General features: G+C 28.7%; 1 protein-coding gene across 1 annotated transcript; it reads left to right on the plus strand.

Moving 5' to 3' along the window:
- The first annotated feature begins 961 nt into the window (after positions 1 to 961).
- Positions 962 to 16,470, plus strand: LOC136211054 (probable GABA transporter 2). Its single transcript, XM_066002576.1, has 7 exons — positions 962 to 1,237; positions 1,389 to 1,619; positions 6,264 to 6,361; positions 8,785 to 8,971; positions 13,735 to 13,865; positions 14,093 to 14,329; positions 16,055 to 16,470. Exons 1-7 carry the CDS (start codon positions 1,153 to 1,155, stop codon positions 16,442 to 16,444), a joined length of 1,359 nt encoding a protein of 452 aa, XP_065858648.1. The 5' UTR covers positions 962 to 1,152; the 3' UTR covers positions 16,445 to 16,470.
- Positions 16,471 to 23,411: the final 6,941 nt, after the last annotated feature.

Genomic DNA, 23,411 nt, shown 5'->3' on the forward strand with positions numbered 1-23,411 from the left:
ACAAAAGTTACAATTGAATAAATTAAAGACTACTAAACCAAAATATATATATACAAAGATAAAAGTGTATTTTTTAGGGTTGGACTTTTTATTTATATATATATAAAGATAAAATTATATTTTTTATATGTATATATGAAGTTCGGTTCGGTTATCGGTTACACCGATATTTTTTTTCAATAACCGAACCGATAACCGATTACCAAATTAGGCTAAAATTAAAACCGAACCGAACCAGAATGTTAAAATAACCGAACCAAACTAAGATTTCGGTTCGGTTATCGGTTTGGTAATCGGTTACCGGTTATTTTGCTCACCCCTAGGCCATTCAACTTAATGTCTTATAAATTAAATAACTCAACATTGAACAAACACATTAGTATGAATAAATCAAGACATTTTAAATTTAATGTGTTAGAATATTTTTAACATGGAGATTTAATTCTTGTTAAATAATTTTGTCAAATCAAAATCATGTGGAAAGGTGTTTCAACGCATGTCAAAATTCAATTCGGCTTGACTCGATTACCACCTTAGAATCTATTTGAAGTAAACCACACAAATAAGCAAAAGAAAAAGGAGAACATAAAGTACACAATATATTTCTTTAAAAAAAAATATATTTCATGAATATGACAAAACCATGAAATTATATTTTGAATATTTATCATGTAATTAAATTTAGACTATTTTAGTTAAAAAAATGTGTTTTTTCAAATGGGAAAAACTTTAAATTCATGAAAACCACACTAGTATTCATTTTTTCTTTACTTTGCCATATATACACACATTCACAAAAGTGGAAGTAATATCATAAAAAAGGACTAAAACTAAATCCCCTTGAATCTATGTAGGTGAATTTAAACACCTTTTTCAGATTGTCGTTTTCTCAAATTCTGCCGTTTCATTCAATACAAATGACTTCGCATTCATACGCATAAATAAAAATCCATAAATAGCTTTCATTCGATATCATTTTCGTCACCGGAGTAAGGACGGCAAATATGCCTTCTTCTGCAACTCTCCAGCTAGCTTCCTCTCGACGCCTCCGATCACTTTCCAACCACACTCTCTTATTCCATTCCTTCATAAATCACAAATAAATCCTTAGTTCTAAGCTTAATTGTTTTCATCCAAAAAAAATTCATCGAAATGGCCTATCCTCCTCAATCCGAAGTTTTCCCGGAGTCAAATCGCGATTCCGATGCCGGCGCTGCTTTCGTCCTCGAATCGAAAGGTATCTTTAGACTTCAATTTTGCATTTCATCTTGTATTGCGGTTTTTTTAGATGTGGCGCAAGTTAGCGCTTCCGCGGTACTGATAAATTGAGATGAGTAATAAATAATGGCTGTTTGTTTGTTTGTTGATTTTTGAATCGGTTAAATTAGGGAAGTGGTGGCACGCCGGATTCCACTTGACGACGGCGATAGTAGGGCCGACGATATTGACGTTGCCTTACGCGTTCAGAGGGTTGGGTTGGGGGTTGGGATTTCTGTGCTTGACAGTAATGGGAATTGTTACTTTCTACGCTTATTATCTCATGTCGATGGTTCTGGATCATTGTGAGAAAGCCGGTCGCCGGCATATACGGTTCCGCGAGTTGGCCGCCGACGTTTTAGGTAAGTAAACTAAAAACTAGCTGTTTTTTTCGTTTCTTTTTTTAATTGTGACTGTTGAAAAATCTGCTTGCTTATATTCCGGGGGCAACTTCCAGTGGAAATCTAGGATATCTTTTCGGGAGGGGTTTTTCGGGATTTGGGCTATGTCATGGTTTAATCGTGGTTTTGACTTTCGATGCGCGTGGCAGGGTTGAACCAAGATAATGAAAATGAAATTTCAGGTCATAATTAAAGTACAATAACGCAATAAATGTTTATTCTAAACTTTCATGGTACTTAAAAAGTGGCCAAAAACTTGAATTTTCAAAAATTCTAACTGAGTAACTGTTCTTTTTTTCGAGTTGCATTTAATAATTAAATATTTTTGTTAAATTGCAGTCTTATAATTTCATATACTTATCTAATTATAAGGTAAATTATATCCATGATCATTGAACTTTATCCATTTAACATATGGTCACTGAATTTTAATTCTTAACAGTATGACTACTTAACTTTACATTTTTTAATACGGGTGGCCACTCAACGCCTCAGAACGACCGTTGATGGTCTAAAAATATAAAATCCAAAGCGTAATAATATTCTAAGGAACTTTAATTCTAGAAAAAATTTCGTTTTGCGGTCATTTAGGTGTTGTTTTGTTAGGAGAGTGCAAATTTTTAGAGAGAAAAAGCTCCAAAAAAATGTGATTTTGGAAAATAAAAAATGTGGTTCCACGGTAAATGTCGTTTTGAACAATTTTAATTCTTAAATATTTTCATTTTGAGATCGTTAACGGTCACTTTGAGGAGTTAGTTAAAATTGAGTGACCATCAGTGTTAAAATGTGTAAAGTTCAGTGACCATACCATTAAGAATTGAAGTTCAGTAGCCATAATGTTAAAATAGATGAAGTTGAGTGCCCATGAGTGTAATTTACCCTTCAATTATAGAATAACCTCAAAATTTCAATAGACCAATGAATTTTAAGTTTATAATATTTTCTCGATTTGGTGTGAGCTTTTGACACGTAAAATAGAAAGTTTGAAAAATTAAAATTATTAAGAACAACATTTATAATGGAACTACGTTTTTTATTTTCTAAATCACTATTTCTAGGGATTTTTTGCATCTAACCAAATAATAATTAAACGATCTCAAAGAAAAAATAATTGAAGAATTAAAGCTGTTTAAAGTATTATCAATTTTTAAAATTTTTATATTTTAAAGTCATTAATGACCATTTTAAAGTATTAATTAAAGTTTAGTAACTATAATGATACAACCTATAAAATTGAATGAAATTTTAAATTATGTTTTGAAGTTGAGTTGAAATAGTGAAAATAAGCAAAGTTTAGAGGCTCCATGAATATAATTTATCCAAAAGATTAGTGTAGTGTAATAGAGAATAATCTTTAAACCACGAATAATTTGACCTTTTTTTCGAGATAAGCGAATAATTTGACTTGCTTTTACTATAGTTTGATAAATTAAGCTTTAAATTAATTATGGAAAAATATCGAGAGGTCCCTAATTATTTTGATTAGATTGAACACCTAATTGTTTTTTGTCATGTTAAACCCTTATTTTTTCAAATTTTTCAATTTTTCTTTATCAATTTAATTATTTATTTCTTATATTTTTGTTTTTAAGAATTCGAAATAAGACCTGTAGGATTTCTTTAGCTACATAAAAAAGTATTATTGTTTAAAAGCATGATAATTCGAAGCAGAAAATATATACAATTATAATTTATTAAAAGCTCCATTTGCCAATATTAAAAAAAATTAAAAACTTAATGAAAAAAATTTAGGGGCTTCTATAATGCATTTTCCCTAAATATTATGTGGGTCGATCTTGTGTCTTCCCTCCTTAAAAAAATAAGGGGTCAATTTTATTTTACCAAAATTGTTGTAATTAGGGATGTAAACGGGGCGGGGCGGGGATTTGGTTTCCCATCCCCGTCCCCGCCTAAACGGGGATTCCCCGTCCCCGTCCCCGTCCCCGTCAACTAAATGGGGACAAAAATTGTCCCCGTCCCCGCCCCACGGGGATCCCCGCGGGTACGGGGAATCCCCGTTTACATGAAAAAAAAATGTTGCTATTGAACAAAGTTAAGCATGAAACAACAATTTTTGTGAAAGCATTCATGTGATATGGATGCAAGAATTTTTTCTAAAAGAGTGGAAAAGAACTTCTTGTTTTTTTCAGAATGGAAAATTCTTTTCCAACCCTTGAAAATTAGAACTAAAAATACAGAGATAGACAAAGAAGCAGCAAGCATCAGCATCCTAACCTAAGCAATCAAACAAATATGCTAGAAGTACAGACCATAGCAAAAAAAAATCTATAATATGTGTGAGAGAACAAGTGTCAAATAAGGAACAAATTTTACCCTACAAGTTGCATGTACAAGCCAGACATTCACAACAAAAATACCAGCGAACAATGCAAATAAGATAACTTACGGTGAGTTGTGAAGTAGCTTTCTGTTGGTTTACCACAAGTGAACAAACACAGACTAATATCCATAGCTTTATTAGTGAATGATGTGGTAATTATCTACATTTGAAGTAAATATTTTTGATTTCATTTATAAACGGGGATTAAACGGGGATTCCCCGTCGGGGCTTTACGGGGATCCCCGCGGGGCGGGAGTACCATTTCCCGTACCCGCCCCGTACCCGCCTACGGGGACTATATTAGTCCCCGTCCCCGTCCCCGCTAAAAAACGGGGCGGGGAATCCCCGCCCCAGTTGCATCCCTAGTTGTAATGGTCTCGAATAACAGAGAGCAAATAGAGACAATAAAATTAAGCACTAAAGTCCTATTTGGCGGTATACAAATTTTTTATTTACTCATTATAGTATATTTCTCCCCGAGTTATTTTTACAAGTAATATTTAACCCATTTTGAATAAAAAATTATTTGATTTGTTAAAAGAAATGGGTATAAAAATCCATATAGATTACTTATTTATTTATTTTATTTATCCACATATAACTACATAAGATAATTAAAACAGTAGTCATTTGTACATATGCATAGATTGTGTCATATAAGACAAATTAACAAATCAGACAAAATTTTAGAGGTGTTTTTGTTGCTTTTTGATCTTTTATTTACCTTTTCGCTTTGAAAATGAGACTTTGATGTGTTTGGTTAGACACCTTTTATTTCTTTTTGTAGCTGAAAAATATTTTTTTATAAAAAGATGAAATCTCTGTGTTTTGGAAAAACAGTCTTTTTAAAACAGTAACAAAAAATAACAAACAACAATTAAACTAAATAAATTATTTATTTAAAATGGATTAAATATCACATATGTGAATACTATAATAGATAATTGATAAAATTTTGAATAACAGATCACTAAATAAATCTTTATACCTAAAATTAATTAAAAGTACAGTTTTTTATGAAATTTATTTTTCAACACAAGTCAATTACACATATGCAAAATTGTTTAGCAATTTCCTGTCGGTGGGTGTACTGATCAGAACTAATATGAATTTGCCCTTATTCTATAGTCTAATTTCAGCTGTGGGAATACTCTTTTATTTTTGAATTATTTCTTTTCGGCTGTGCAATATTCTCTATCGAATATCATTATTTGATTGATTATCTTAATATGTCATTCTCAATGTGGGAATGCTTTCTTTTCACTTTGCAGCCGTAATTATTATAACATCCACTTGCTTATTAATCCTCTCTGCTAATTATTTTATCTACAGCAGTTTGTGCAAGTTTTAGTATAGTTTGCACATGTGAATACCTAAGAAAACATTTTGAGCCCTCTCAGTTTTTTTTTTTTTTTTTTTTACCTAATACGTCCGAGTTATCAAAAGACAGCAACTGATTGCTTAAACTTTAAAACGCAACTTACTTACTTGGAACAAATAAATTGAAGTTGCCTATTTGCAATAAATAATCTCTTAAACAAAAAAAAAAAAACGTTCAATATAACATTACAACAGAAATAAAAAATGACAAAATATATGTTGGTACTTCTAATTAATCTGTTGATACTGCAAAATTTTTTTAGATATTAATATATTTGAGGGATTGTTTGTTCTAAATAAATAAGTTAAGGGGGTTAGTTGTAATGTTTGGAAGTTTAGAGGGTCAATTGCAGTTTTTGGACAATTTAGAAGAGCTAGAGATATATTAGGCCGATTTTTTTTTTGTTGATTAAGTTTTATATTTTTTAATTTAATATATATTGAGTTCTTAATTAATTATAATTACACATTAAGCTTCAGTATGTTAAAAATAACTATATATTGAGTTCTTAATTAATTATAATTTAACAAATGACCCTATATTTTTATCAATTATATTTAATAACCTCATATCTCATATTATTGTTAATTTGCATCTAATAATACAAAACTTTAAATGTCCCTTAAATTTTCAAAAGTTTCTAATTATTTAATATTTTTTTAACACGTGATGAATATTTTTACACATAATAAGAGTGTCTCATATTTTCTGCATCCAACAAATTTTATTAAAAAAATTGAATTTTTATCTTATGTCTTAGAGAAAAAAAAATCAGGGGTATTATTATTTTTTTACCTAATTAATATTGAGCTGCAGTGGTGAATATTATTTCTTACTTCAAAATAATAATAATAATAATAATAATTCTATTTCTTAATTACAGGGTCTGGATGGATGTTCTATTTTGTCATATTTATTCAAACAACCATCAACACAGGAGTTAGCATAGGAGCAATCTTGCTTTCAGGAGAGTGCCTTCAGGTATATAATCGTCGTCACCTTACGTAATCTTCTAATAAAGTTATGCACTTTCGTATGGTTAATAACAAGTTTTGTCCCCTCACATAAAGGACAAAACCCTTTTTCATTCCTTTTCTTTTTTTGGAATTTGGATGGGCCTTTATCCAGATAAAATACACCAAGGACTTTTAAATTTTTGGGCTTAATTGGAATTGACTTGACGTTATAAACCTATAAACTGTTTGGTTAGTTCAATAAACTTATTTAAAATGACATCATTTGTTTAAAAAGCAACTGACCACTCTAAATAAGTTTAAGGAATTAACAAACTACTTTAAAAAAATTCAGTTGGCGAATAGTCATTTTATGCAAGTTTAAAAGATAACAAAACATTTTATAATTTCAGAAAGCCAATTAATTTTTTTAAGCCAATTTCAAGAAACTCTGAACGTATTGAGCCTAAAACTTATGGTCTCTAAATTTTATGGATGGAGTTAAAAATTATTTAACTTTATATTACAATAGTATTAAAGTTCAAATCAACAAAAAAAATCCATTTAAAAATAAACTATTTAAAAATAAACTATACGATGATTTTAATAAGTTTGATTATATCATTGCTTTTTTTTTTCCACATCACCGTAAAATCATCATTAAATACTTATGTCCAAGTCATCATTTTGTTATATTTATTGATTTGGAACAATATAATGTTGAAAGAGTTTTAAGTCAAGAAATGAAGTTTAGAGACCCACAAATGTAATTTACCAGCCTTATATAAAAAAAATTATGTTTTTGTCTCTAAGCTAGAAACTTACCTCAAATTTATCCCATGATTAAAAATATAGTTAAATTTTATCTTTAATTTTTTTTTTTTTTTATGATGCACATGGAAATTAGCAACGAAATAATTTAGAAAATAGTAAAATTGAACCAATACTTGAATGATAGGATAAAATTAAGCTAATATTTTCTGGGGCCAAAATTATTTTGTTTTATATGAAGGCAACTTTTTTTTTTCCAATAAATATAAGGGGAAAATGGACCTTTATCCTTGTATATGTGAATGGATAAAGACATTGATATATATATAAAAACTTGATATGCAATTCCATTAATTTGGTCTTTTTAATTATCGAGCATGCGCCTTGAAGGCGTCATAGCTATGTAATTTCTTTTGTCTTGATATGGTGATCATTCTTCCACGCAAACATAATTGGAAGGCACATCATTATGTGCACTCAATTAAGAATTTATTGTTGATGATAGGACCTAGTGCGTGTGCTTGATAACTTGAACATATCCTCAGAAGATGATGGTTGAAAATACTTCGTTTAAGTGAATAAATTTCACTTTCCTAAATAGTGAAATAAAGGTCAATTTTTAATTCATACCCTTTTCATTCCTTTATCGATGGATTATTTTTTGTATTATTAAAATGATTATTTACTTTTAATTGTTTTCATTCTAAAAATGTATATTTCATACAAAAATCTCTTAGAGTCCATTCTCTTGCAGTCCATTTGGTTCACTAGTTTTTATTTGTTCTCTGCTATTATAGTTAGCAGTTAGCAGTTGCTTATGTGATACTAACATGTGATAAAATATTAGTTGATTTTCTATTAAAAAATAGTTGTTTTGAATTTTTTATCAAACATTTTTTGTTTCCTATTTAGAATTATAAGAAAAACAAACAGTTTCGAAAAATAAAAATAAACAGACATTTAGTTATTATAGTTATTATGACTTAATTACATGATTATTTCAATTTATATAATAATATAAAATAAATTAATTAATAAATTTAAAAATTAGTAAAATAAATAACGGAGGAAGTAATTTCTTCAAATATTCCACCATTACTAATTAAAAGGACACATAACACCAATCGTATCTAAAGGCATTCAGAAAAGATGTGGCTTAAGTAATTCCACAAAACAGCCATGTAGTAATATTAGTATTATTAGTCTCATAGCTTGTAGAAAACTGGAAGAATTAGGTCCGTTTATTTGTCGGAAAATATTGTCCATAAAAATATTTTTTTAATTTTTCGATGTTTGTTTGATTAGGAAAATAAATGGAAAATTTTAGTTTATCAATAGAAAAATTTATGAAATGGTTGAAAATAAACATACACCATTTTTTCCCGATGTTCTAATCAAATACCAAAAAATATTTATTTTGTAACATAATATTTTCTCTTACCTAATATTTTCAAAATATAATATTTTATGACAAATAAACGGAGACTTAATATTGACTCAAGTTCTTGAAATATGAACTATATTTAATAAATATAATAAGTAGGTTTTAGCATGAAAATAGAAAACTTTGAAAACAAAAATATTGCTTTTTATAGAATTTAATTCGAAACAAAATGTGATAGTTAATAATGTTTCATTCCTCTGTGGAAACTAACAATGGTGTTTGTGATTTTTGATTAGATATTATACTCGAACATTTCTCCGAACGGAACCCTGAAACTGTACGAGTTCATAGCGATGGTGACAGTGGTGATGATAGTTCTGTCTCAGCTTCCGACCTTTCACTCCCTGAGACACCTGAACATGGCTTCATTATTTCTCAGTTTGGGCTACACTTTCCTTGTGGTTGGTGCTTGTATTCATGCAGGTACCACTTCCATTTAACTCCATTCGATTTTACATATGAATCCTTTTATTGAACTAGGCGGATTAATCCTCTCCTTAGGGCAATTTTAAAAAAAATATATTGTATTGGATCTGGTTGGGAAATATAGGGGCTATTTCCCAACCAGGGTTGGGTTTTTTATATTGAATTAGCCAATACGGCGCCATTGGCGCCGTAATGGCCATTGTTGGCAGGAATCCCACCATAGGGATTCCTGTCAAGTATTTGGGCAGTGGCTACCCCACTGCCCAAAATTTTATATTAATAATTTTAAAAAAAATTATTATATTATAAAAATAAATTACATTATTTTTTTTGAAACAATATAATAAATTACGTTATTGAGTTTTTGTTTTATAGAATGTTTTTAATTAAAATTACAATTTTATTTTATTTAAAAAATTTAAGGTTAAATTGGTATAATTTTATACATTAATATTAAATTTGCATTTCGTTTGAAACGTTAAGGTTAGATATTTAGTGTATTTTTAACGTATGAAATTGTGCAAAATTTAACCCTAACATTTTAAGCGAAGTGCAGATTTAGCTCTAACGTATGAAATTGTGCAAATTTAACCATAACGTTTTTAAGCCAAATCAATTTTGACTACGCGCTACCGAAAATTTGAAAAAACTTGTTTGACTGTTATTTAGCTATATCGAACGTTCTAAACAGTTTGTCGATAAATTGAAGCAGTTTTATAAATTTTTTTTGCTACATATATCAATAACACGGTAAAATATTTTAGACAGTTTCAAAAAAAAATTGTGATTAATTTATATGTAACAGGTTTTTTTTGAAACTGTCTAAAATATTTTATTGTATTATTAATATAGTTATAAAAAAATGTATAAAACTGCTTCAATTTATCAACAAACTGGGTTGAAAGGTCTGAAGGGGCTAAATAACAGTAAAATAAATCTTTTCAAATTTTCGGTAGAGCTTGTTTAAAATTGATTTTGCTTGAAAACGTTGAGGTTAAATTTGCACAATTTCATACGTTAGGACTAAATCTGCACTTCGCTTAAAATATTAATCAATTTTAATCACACGCTATCGAAAATTTAAGAAGACTTGTTTAACTGTTATTTAGCTATATCGGACCTTCTAAGTCAGTTTGTCGATAAATTGAATCAGTTTCGTATATTTTTTTGTAATTATATTAATAACACAATAAAATATTTTAGACAGTTTCAAAGAAAAACAAAACCTACTGTACAAAAATTAATCATAATATTTTTAAATTGTATAAAATATTTTACTATGTTATTAATGCACTAAATATTTTTTTATTAGTAATGCGCTAAATATTTAACCTTAACGTTTCAAGCGAAATGCAGATTTAACCATCACGTATGAAATTGTGCAAATTTAACACTAACATTTTCAAGGAAGATCAATTTTAACCACACGCTATCGAAAATTTGAAAATATTTGTTTGACTGTTATTTACCAGTTTATCGATAAATTGAATCAGTTTCATATATTTTTTTGTAATTATATTAATAACACAGTAAAGTATTTTGGATAGTTTCAGAAAAACTAAACCTACTACATAACAATTAATCATAATTTTTTTAAATTGTCTATGCACTAATATATTTTTGTTTTTACACTAAATATTTAATCCTCACGTTTCAAGTGAAGTACAGATTTAGTCCCAACACATGAAATTGTACAAATTTAATCCTATAAAACAAAATTTTTATAACATCATTGTATATATAATTTTATTTTTATAAAATAATAAATTAATTTATTTTATAAATTTTATTTTGATTTTTATAAAATAATAATTAATATATATTTTTTATATTTATTGGGGGCAGTGGCTACGCCACTGCCCCACTAGTGGACATGAATTGGTTCATGTCCACTAGCTCATTACGGGCCACTGGCGCCGTAATGAGTAGGAAAAGTTAAAAAAAAAATACAGTTTTTAACTATAGTTAGAAAACAGTCCCTTGAAAAAAAATATTTTCTAACCAGATACAATAAAGTAATATTTTAAAAAAATGACCCCAAATAAGGGTTTAATCCGAACTAGGCTATTTGAAAAAAAAAAAAAAAAATCTATGGATCCTATAAACTAGTTATAAAAAGTATAAACATGTGGAGATTGGTTCTTTCAACTGAAGCAAAAGATCTTGTAGAATTACTAAATGTAGAATGACTAAATGAATAATGGGTCTACCCGGATAAATGCTTCATTGGTTACTGAATTTATATGGTTATTTTAAAGGATAAATAATTTATTAGTCCTCTGGTTTTTACCTAACATACTGTTTAGTCCTCGTATTTTGAAAAACACATTTTAAGGTCTCTATCTTTTGCCAATATTAACCCTTTCGTCCTTTTGTCTGGTTTTTTTAGACTTGTAACCGTTATATTTTAGCATAAATAGATATATATAAAATAACAGAGTAACATGGTCAACTTGTATTGTATTGTGGTTGTCCTAAAAGCTAAGATATGTTCGGTTAAAAATATAAAAAAATAGATAAAAGGATAATATTGGTAAAAGATAGCTAAATGTGTTTTTCAAAATAGGGGGACTAAACAGTGTGTTAGGTAAAAACTAAGGGACTAATAAATTATTTACCCTATTTTAAATTGGTGGGATCCCTCCCCGAACCATCGCTTAAGCGGGGACGCGTAATGCACCAGCCAGCCCTTTCTTTTTTTACTCAATTTCAATTTGTCTCAATAGAATACTATCCTAGCATGAGTGACATGTTAGCATAAGTCAACTCAAATATCTGACCGAAATTACACATGGTATTTATGTATGCGTCACCTGGCTTCCACGTGTCAATTATTTTTACGAATTTTTTTTCCATATAAACAACCGACATGTAGATGCCACGTGTCGTTTCGATCAGAGATTTGAGTTGACTCATACTGTTGGGCTAGCTATGGGATCATTCTGATGCGTTTTAACCACTGGAATCGACATATTGATCTAATTGAAACAAAACTCAAAGTTGAGTGATTTTATTAAGATAAAGTGAAGTTGAATGACCATTTTAAGACAACCATATAAGTTCAGTGACATGTGGTATATTTAACCCGTCTACCCACAAGTAATATATGTTGTTGGAATTACCACTTCAAAACAAAGCGTGGATTGTATAGATGTGTTCACAGTTTTGGATATCCGCTTGCCCAGACTGCCCAAGTTCGTGTTTAATGGTCCAATTGAATAAAAGAAAATGACATTAAGCTTGATTTAGACCCAGCCCGCTTAAGTCTAGGGCAGTAATCACACCCAGAGCTTTGACCAATCGTCAGAAAAATTGACGAGTTTGAGCTTGATTTCAATATCTATTCGTGAACTACTCGCTAACAATATGTTAATTCTTGTCATAAAACCTTGTTTGTAAACATTTGAAATTTGCAAAACTAAAATTTGTATAAAAATATTAGGTTTTTTCCCCCTTATATAAATACTAAAAGAAAAAAAAAACGGCCCGGTCGCACTACGCGTCCCCGCTGAGCGAGGGTCTGGGGAGGGGTCCCACTATTTTTTAAAAAATAATTGAACCAAGTTTTCTTAGGAACGTGTCTATAAATATCGTAGCAGCTTATCTATGGGCTTGTTCATTAACCGAGCCTGCTCTCGAGCTTTCGAACTAAGTTTGATCTTGCTTAAGCTCAGATCAGACAATCTAGCTTTTATCAAGTCGAATTTCGAGCCGCTCATTAACAGCTCAGCTCGTTTATATTTTTTAGTCTAGTTTAGAATTTATAAATGTAAAATGGACGGATCGGACCCATATAGTTAAAGTCAAAATTTTAATCCATATTTACGATTTGGATACATGCAGTCCAAAGTACTGCATATACCTGTCTATTTTATTTCCTATTTAATATACACTGAAACACGAAACATAATAATAATAATATTTATATTTTAGGTATGTTATTGCGTGTACCAAAGAAGAATTATATCAAATATTTTTTAATCTATTATATACATTGAAACACTGAATATGCGTTAAGAGTTCATATATCAAAACCGTTATATTTATTAGAAAAATGTTTTTTCAAGGTGAACGTGTGGAGGTTTCAAGTGTGAGTGTAAGCCCATTTAAATTAATAATGAATTGATATTGTTAGGTATAAATTCATTAAGCCCGGCCCAAGTATGATCGAGCTTGATCCATACATGTCTAACTGTATAGGTTCAATTCTCACGATCATCAAATTTGGAATCTAAATTGGAAAAAGAATATTATTATTGGAATCTAAAAACAAAAGATGAAATCAAATTTGGATTTTTCTCAGAAATGACAAGAATGACCGGAGTACGTATATAAGCATGAGCATTTAACTGCTGATTATTTTAATTATAAAAAAAAACCCACTTATTTGTAGGTATAATAACCATTTGGCTCTCAAAATCAATTTAAACCGTAAATTATCAAAATAATCTATGAACTAACAAAATCATCAATATTATCAATGGGGTCACATTCTAAACAAAAGTCATCAATTGATTCCTTATAAAAAATTATTTGATTGAACAGTTTCAAATCCTCTTCTTAAATTTCATTTTGATCTTAATTGACTTTGAAGCCTTAATTTAGAGAGTAAAATGGGTGTAATGCCCTTATTTTTATTATAGATTGAAGAGATAAGGGTAAATTGTAAAAATAACAATAATTGTGGTTCATTCAAAAAAAAAAAAATAATAATAATTGTGGTTCCTTTGCTTATCATCTATCAGTATAATGATGTGCAGGTCTCTCAAGAAATGCCCCACCAAGGGATTATTCACTTGAATCTTCCGAGTCTGCAAGGGTTTTCAGTGCCTTCACTTCCATCTCCATAATTGCTGCAATTTTTGGAAATGGAATTCTGCCTGAAATACAGGTAACTTATTCACATTATGTTTTAAACTATCACATGGAAATAAAATTGGAAATGGATACGTAAAATTAATCAAATTTCAATTTCCAAAACAGATACGAAAACGTAAAACTTTTTAAAATCAAAATTTCAGTGTGACATATGTTTCAATTAAATAAAATTAACCTGCACAAGCTTCCTTTTTTCCTGAATGAACTTGGGTTTTATCTTCTGATGTGCCATGAATTCAGGCGACTCTGGCTCCTCCTGCAACAGGGAAGATGTTCAAAGGGCTATTGATGTGTTATAGTGTTATAGTGGTTACCTTCTACTCAGCAGCTGTATCTGGATACTGGGTGTTTGGAAACAAATCCAATTCAAACATTCTCAAAAGCCTGATGCCAGATGAAGGTCCAGCCCTGGCTCCAACTTGGGTTCTTGGCCTTGGTGTTATTTTTGTCCTACTTCAACTCTTTGCTATTGGCCTGGTTAGTTGCTATTCATTCACTCTTCAATTTATTTAGGGAAAACTTCAAAGTTTTTTGGTTTATTTCATCATAATTGAGCCATTGAAATTTTGATTTATTTATAAATATCATTGAAACTCCAAAAAAATCACATTACACATAAAATTGTTAATCATCTATATCAATTAAGCTTTGATGTTGGACATATCTGGCTTTTATGCCTGGTGTGATAGCCATGTGTGTCATGTGGCAGGTAAATTACACCTCAACTTTACTCATTTTAACATTGTGACAACTGAACTTTTTAATATCGGTGGCCACTCAGTTTTAACTAACTCCTCAAAATGACGGTTAACGACCTCAAAATGAAAATATTCAAGAATTTAAAGTTGTTCAGAACGACATTTACCACGAAACCACATTTTTTATTTTTCAAAATCATCTTTATTAGAGTTTTCTCTCTCTAAAAATTCATTCTTTATCCTAACCGAACAACATCTAAGACATCAAACGAAAATTTTCAAGAATTAAATTTCCTTAGAATAGTATTAACTCTTCGAATATTTTATTTTGAGGTCATCAACGGTCGTTTTGAGGCATTAAGTGACCACCAATGTTAAAAAGTATAAGTTCCGTGACCATACCGTTAGACCACAATGTTAAAATGAATAAAATTCAGTGACCATGGATGTAATTTACCGGTCATGTGGCATACCCACAATCTTTTTCTTTAAGAAAATATTATTATTTGACGCGGTGTTTGTTAACATATAGTCATTTATCTTCTGTTTTACGTTAATGTTTCAGTGATTTTCATACATAAGTTTATTAAAATGACTTTATTAAAATCAAATATAAAATTAACTGATTTTATGTATAAAAAAAGGAAAAAAAGTACAAGGTTTATTTGTGCGTTATGGATTTGCAAATAGAGAAATGTATTTTTATTTTTTTACAGAAAGGATATGTCTTTTATAACGAGATAAAGAATTTGACTAATATTATTTGACATCATCTTGTTCATATGTCGCATCATTTAGTCAATATATCACTTCATCAAATCAACATTTTACATGACAAAATTTAACATTTTATTGTGTCTCATCAACAAAGTCATTCGGTCAATATCACATCATCAAAGTCAATATATTATCAAAGACTAACATATAATTAGAGATTCATTCTTTTTAGTAACTCGGTGACACACATGCTCTTGTTTGCTAAATAAAATCATATTTTTTTATTTATAAATTGATGAAACCATGAGATTTTATTTGTGCCTTTTCCTATAGAATAAACAACTACACTAATTTTTATAAAACAAAATCTAAATTTCGCTGCAATTTACCTTTTATTTCATTTGCAAATTTGAGTAATTTAGTTTAAAATGTGCCATAATGTAATTGGTAAAATACATTCTAAGCCTCTTAACCTTAATGGTATTAGTATGAAAACCCCTTAACTTTTAACCGGACATAAAAATTTCAAACTTTAACATATACTAATTTAAAAGTTCAACTGACTGTTAACTAATGTTATAAATACTGGTTGATCATGTAAAACCCTGATGAACCTATAATGTTAGTAGCACTATAGTGCAAAGACCGTGAATATATTTTACCCGAATTGATTAATCGGATTAAATTACTACAATACAATAAATAACTTAGATACATGTTACCACTTTTAATTTCTTTATTTTTGGTGGTAAATGTAATATATATATCTAATATGGAAATATGGCAGGTGTATTCTCAAGTGGCATATGAAATAATGGAAAAGAACTCAGCAGATGTGAAACAAGGAATGTTCTCCAAAAGGAATGTAATTCCTAGACTAATTCTGCGTTCTCTTTATGTAATATTCTGTGGATTTATGGCATCTATGCTTCCATTTTTTGGGGATATAAACGGTGTCGTAGGAGCTGTAGGATTCATTCCTCTAGATTTTATCCTTCCAATGCTTCTCTACAACATGACCTACAAGCCTAAAAAATCTTCCATCACCTATTTGATCAATATCTCCATTGTAATTGTCTTCACTGGAGCTGGATTTATGGGGGCTTTTTCTTCTGTTAGGAAATTAGTTCTTGATGCCAAGAAGTTTAAGCTCTTTAGTAGTGATGTAGTTGATTAATTAAATATATGTTTGGTTTTCCATTCTATAGTTCCTTCTTTTTTGTTTTTTCACTTAAGAGTAAAGTGTTTGAATAGAATTAAAGGGTAAATTACACCCCTGGCCCACTGATTTTTACCACCACCGAACTTTAATTCTTAACAGTATGACCACCGAACTTTACACTTTTTAACACCGGTGGTCACTTAACACCTCAAAACGACCGGTGACAGCCTCAAAATAAAAAATTCGAAGAGTTAATGATATTTTAAGGAACTTTAATTCTTGAAAATTTTCGTTTTGAGGTCATTTAGGTGTTGTTTGGTTAGAAGAGAGAAAGTAAATTTTTAGAGAGAGCGCTCCAAAAAATGTGATTTTGGAAAATAAAAAATGCGGTTTCATGGTAAATGTCGTTCTGAACAACTTTAATTCTTGAATATTTTCATTTTGATGTCGTTAACGGTCATTTTGAGGAGTTAGTTAAAATTAAGTGGCTACCGATGTTAAAAAGTGTAAAGTTCAGTGGTTTTACCGTTAAAAATTGAAATTCAATGGCCTAAAGTTAAAATGAATAAAGTTAAGTGGTCATGAGTGTATTTAGCCAAGAATTAAAAAAACAGATAGTTTTTGGGTAAATTACATTCACGGTCACCGAAGTTTACAAATTTTCACGTGTGACCACTGAACATTAAAATGTAAGATAAAAATTACTGAACTTTACACTTTGCTACATCCGTGGCCACTAATTCAATCCTCAAAATGACCGTTGACGGTCTCAAAATAAAAACATTCAAGAATTCATGATATGCTAATCAACTTTAATTTTTGAAAATTTCTGTCTTAAAGTCATGGGTAAATTACACCCATGACCACTGAACTATACCCATTTTCACATTGTGGCCACTGAACTTCAATTCTTCCCGGTATGGCCATTCAACTTTACACTTTGTTACACGGGTAGCCATTATCACCGTTGACCAATACTCTTTACCTTTGACTCTTCTTTTTGACTGGTTCTCTCTCCTCCTCTCTTTCTAAAATTTTATATGCCCATTTTATCCTTAATCCTTTCTCTCTCTCTCTTCTTCCCTCTTTCTCTTTGTCCCTTCTCTCTCTATATTCCTCTCTCTTCATCTCTCTTTCTCAGTGTCCTTCGCTATTTATCTTTCTCTCTCTTCATATGCGACCTCCTAATGTGAAAATGGATATAGTTCAGTGGCCATGGATCATTTATGTATTGTTTGATTAGGAGAGATAAATTTTGATTTTTAGAAAGAGAAAACTCTAAAAATGGTGATTTTGAAAAATAAAAAATTTGATTTCATAGTAAATGAACAACTTTAATTCTTGAATATTTTCATTTTAATGTCATTAAGAGTCATTTTGAGGAGTTAGTTAAAGCTTAGTGAACACGGGTGTAATGTGAAATTTAATGATTTTTTTTACATTATATTTTGAAGTTGAGTGATCATACCATACAAAAATTATAAAGTTCAGTAGCCATTAGTGTAAGTTACCCTAGTTTTGTTTTTTCTAAAAGCTATAATATAGTGTCAAATTAATAAATTTAGATTTTTTTTATTTTTAAAAAAAAAATCACGTTTAACCATATGTTATATGTTAAGTAAAAGGGTCAAATACATGAATATCATAATTAAGTACAAAATTACAACTAAGTCATATTATCAAACTTAATTCTTAATATGTCATTATTCTCTATATATTATGATTTTACACTATAATTTAAAAAAATTAGACTCCAATTCATACATCATAAACCCTATAAAATATATTCTAGACTTCTAATTTATAAATTTTAATCCTTAAAATATATTAAAAGTACTATTTTACTAGTTTGACATAATCCAAAATTATGATTTGACATAATTGTAAATAGTTTTTAAAATATGAATTTCTCTGTAATTTTCCCTAAGTAAAATGAAGCAAATGTAAAATATAAAGGATAAGATTCATGACTGAGAAAACAAATTGTGAATAATTTCTCTAATTGATCCAACTTGTCAATGTTAGGGGTAAAATTGATCTTCACTGCTAACGTTAAAAGTAAAATTACACTATTTTAGATATTGAGGATAAAATTGTTCCTAAATATAAATATTAATATTAGAAGTATTTTTTTTTTTTTTTTACAAACTATCAATGCTTTATAATTAAAGCAAGAAGTACATTGGGTTGTTGCGGCTAAATTACATCCATGCTCTTATATTTTGGCTTACTTTATGTTTTCCTCTTTCGAATTTTTAAACCGGATATACAAATTCCAAACTTTTCTATTTACAAAATATAAAATCATTATTTAACCCGTAAACTTCAGTTGTAGAGTTGATAAAAATCAATGTTACTAGAACCAGATCGAATTGGTCGATTTGATTGGTTGGATCAGGAACTGACTAGGTTTTTGGTTTGGTTCATATTAAGTTTGTTAATCTTCAACAACCCGGAAATAATCAGAGTTGATCCGAGACCCAAGTTGACCCCGATTTTTATTTTATTTTTTAAAATTAATAAATAACTAGATAAAAGTAAAAACCATTATATTTTGAAAAACTTTAGATTTTAAGTTTCTTTTTTTTTATTGACTTTTTTCTTTTTACTTAAATAATAAAAGAAAGAAACATTGTAGTAATGAATCAATAGATTTTATTAGGTTCAAATTGGAAAAACACAATTTCAATTTGCAAGTGATGTATAATTAGTTTATAATTTTAAATTAACTAGACATATTATTTATTTATTTATTTATTATGATATTCGGTCCGACCAATTCGAATCATTTGATTGAACCAAGTGACATATGATCCAACAATATATCTAGTTTGATGTTCGGTCCGGTTCTGACTTATTGATAAAAGTAATATTTTAAACAACTTTAGTTTTGAACTTTTGAGTTTTTTAAATGTTGTTTTGTTTGGACAATAAAAGATGTTGTGTAGATAGAAAAGACTCTAAAAATGATAGTCTATAGGAAATATGATTCTAAATAATTTTAATTTTAAATTTTTTTTTTTTTTTTTTGTCGTTAACGCATCATTTGGTGGCGTTCTTATATTAAGCACTGAGCCTTCCATTTCACTCGGAGGACCCCTAATTCACATTTGAACACATGCATGTATTATGACCTCACGTAATAATTAAAATAGTGAGGCCTCTTATGATATATGTGAGTCCATATTACACATATCAAAATATGTATGGAAAGTCCTCCATTTGACATAGACAACTGGGTGCTTCTAATAATTTGTCCATTTGGTGGCGGTTTAAGTTTACAATGCATTTTTATATTAGAAAAAACAAAATTTATAGATTGTTATGTCAATTTTCTAAGTCGATGACCATACAAAATAACATCAAAATTAAAAAGGCAAAAAGCATCATTAGACCCCTGATCTTTTGTTTTTTAGTTCATTAAGTTCTTGATTTTTTATTTAGATACATTAAGCACCTAATTATTTATTTCTGGTCTCATTAAGCCCTTTACAATCAAATTAATAAGTTATGAACATCTAATTCTGTTAAAAATATGTTATTAACTTCATTTGTATTTGAAATTATTAAAAAATATTTTTACAGTTTTCCTACAGTCATGTTACACATCCAAAACTACTTTCAAACAACGAAAAAATATAAAATTTGAATATATGAGCAATGAACAACAGGCTGTTAACCAAATTTTATGTTCAAAATTAATTTTTTTGATCATCAAGTGTTTAATAAGACCAAAAATAAATAATTAGGAATTTAATGTATCCAAATAAAAGATCAATGATTTAATGAATCAAAAAATAAAAGATTAAGGACCAAATAATGTTTTTTTCCCAAATTAAAATGTCATAGTTGTAATTTACCCATACCAAGTTGTATGTATATAGAAGCTCAAGCTCATGATCCTTTTTCGATTTTTTGTTGTCTTTTCTTTTAATAATATTTATTACTTATGCCAAGCTCAGAACCGGTTCTTACATTTTATGGCCCTAGACGAAATAAAAGGTAAGAGTTTTTTAATAAAAAATTTATATTTAAAAATTTAAAATAGAAATATAAAATCATTTTAGATTTAAAATATTATATTATTTACTTTTTTTATACCTAAATTTGTATTATAAATACATTTATAACAAAACAAAAAATATTATATATATATATATATATATATATATATATATATATATATATATATATATATGGGTTAATACACATATTTGCCATGTGTTTTCGTGGAAAAACAGATTTACCCTTAAATCAAATAAACCCACAAAACTATCCCTGAATTTTTCATAAACCTACAATTATACCCTAATCTGACGGAACTGCTAAACGGCGATGACATCAAACCTTCTTGTCTCCAAAAAAATTGGATGACGACAATCAAAATTCATTTGGTTTCTTATTGTTTTCTATTGCTATTGCTTTTGGATTAATTAAGAGGTTTAGACGCCATTTTATTAGGTTGATTGAGCTTTTATGAAAATGAATTTTGACCAATCTGTTCTTCTAACTTGCTTTTAATCGAAATTGAATGTGCATATTTTTTTCTGTTTGTGATTGGTTGTTCTTTTCTGAAGTTTTTCTGGAGATAAGAAGGTTTGATGTCATCGCCGTTTAGCAGCTCCGTCAGATTAGGGTATAATTGCAGGTTTATGGAAAATTCAGGGATAGTTTTGTGGGTTTATTTGATTTAAAGACAAATCTGTTTTTTCGAGAAAACACAAGGGCAAATATGTGTATTAACCCTATATATATATATATAGTAAAAATAAAAGTTTTGAACTCTTTTGGTCTTGGGTCTGTTTGGCCGCACTCCTAATCTATACACAGGAGCAAAATGTATATATATAAAAGCTGAAGCTCGTGATCTTTGTGATGGGTATCTAATGAATTTGGTAAACGCATATAACTTTTTTTCTAACATTGGCTTGAAAATTGAGAGGTCGGTATTCGAATAAAATTATAAAAATATATTATAATTAGGGTTAATTTAAAAAAAAAATCCATGTGATGACATTAATTTGTAAATGAAGGATTACGATTTTTTTATCAAGGATTGTGCCTATCAACATTTGCAAAATCAAGAACTTTTGAATTGACATTATTAATTTGACCGTTAACGACTTTAAAATAATTTTTTTTAGAAGTTGATAATATTTTAAACTAACTTTAAATTTTCAGATTTTGAATTTTGAGGTTATTTAAATATTGTTTGGTGAGTAAAGAAAAAGTTAATGTCTAAAGAAAAAATTCCAAAAATTATGATTGTGAAAAATAAAAAATTCACTATTTTAGTAAAAGGAACAAAATGATCTTGTTTTATTCCTGAATTGAAAAGATATATCTTGAGCAATTGAAATAACAAAAAATAGAGAATCAGTGGTATAATCAAATTTATCTAAATCATTATTCATCAAATTTAAATATTTATTATTATTATTATTTAATATTTTTTTTGAAGAAGATTTTTTATTATTATTATTGAATTGTTGATTTGGAATTAATTACTATTAATTGTTGATTTGGAATTAATATCAAATTATGAGGGTGGGAATTGTTGATTTTTAAATAGATTAAGAGCTTAATTGATAATTTTAGTAGTTTAAAGAATTAATTGATTTTGAATGTATAGTTTAATGCCGCCAAAAATCAAATTTTGAGGTCAAACTGTTTTTTTAATGAACAAGAGCAAACTTTCGGCTTTGCAATTTTTTATAATGAGCCGAATGATTCTACATCTGAATGATATGAGATATGAAGTTAATCTAACAATACAATGATCTCAAGATACGGAGCTACAGTAAAACCTCTAAAAATTAATATTATCGGGACTATAAAATTTTATTAATTTATAAGGATATTAATTAATAAATAAATTAATAATTATTAATTTATAGAGTGATGGAGCTGAAAATGATTTGATATCACTAGAACTAGTCACAAGAAAAGAAGCAATTGTAGCCTCAACCACTTTTTACAATTTTTTTTGTTACAATTTGACAAATGTATATTAGAACTTTTTATATGCACCGAAAATAGTTAGAGATAAAATTCAATCAGATTTCAATTTTAAGAAAAAACAAAGTACTATATATACTTGTCATATATATTTGAGAAATTATTAATTTATAGAGATAATAAAGGGTATTGCTATTTACCTCCCCAAATTATATCACTGCCCCATTTGGACAATTTTGCCCTTTTCATAATTTTTTTAAAAAAATTGATTTTTTTTAGAGAATCGGCCAAAATTTGGCCTAGGTGGATGCCGCATTTACCTCCGCCATGGGCCAAGCGGATCCGGTATCCTCCTAGGCCAAATTTTGGCCGGTGCAAAATCGTAAAATTTTTAGTGACGAAAAATACTAAATCGTTCAATTTTTTATGATGAAAAAAATTCTCCAATTTTTTGTGAAGAAAATGTAAAATCGTCATAAAAAAATATGTATTATTTTAATGAGTTGTTTGATTAAAAAAACGTAAATTTTAATGTTTCCGACTCGTAATCATCGATTTCCGGGGTTCAGGTTGTTACACATCAATTATTTAATAATTTTAAGGGTAAATTTTAAATAAAACACATGTGGTTTCACTAATTTTCAGATAAAGGACTATGGTTTACTTTTTGTCAAAACGAGGATTGAGGTTTTCATTTTTAGCAAAATAAGAACTTTTTCGATTGATACTATTAAAATCACCCTTGACGACTTTAAAAATGACATATTTTAAGAACTACTAATATTTTAAGCAACTTTAATTCTTCAACTTTTTTATTTTGAGATTATTTAGATGAAGTTTGGTAAAGAGAGAGAAAGTTAATGTTTAGAGAGAGAAAGTTCCAAAAAAGATGATTTTTGAAAATCGAAAATGTAGTTCCATAGAAAATATGACATTGAACAACTTTAATTCTTGAAAATTTTCATTTTCAGATCGTTAAAGATGGTTTTAATAGCATTAATCCAAGTGCGAAAGCTCAATCATC

The sequence above is a fragment of the Euphorbia lathyris genome, chromosome 1 (assembly GCF_963576675.1).
Source record: "Euphorbia lathyris chromosome 1, ddEupLath1.1, whole genome shotgun sequence".
Classification (NCBI taxonomy): domain Eukaryota; kingdom Viridiplantae; phylum Streptophyta; class Magnoliopsida; order Malpighiales; family Euphorbiaceae; genus Euphorbia; species Euphorbia lathyris.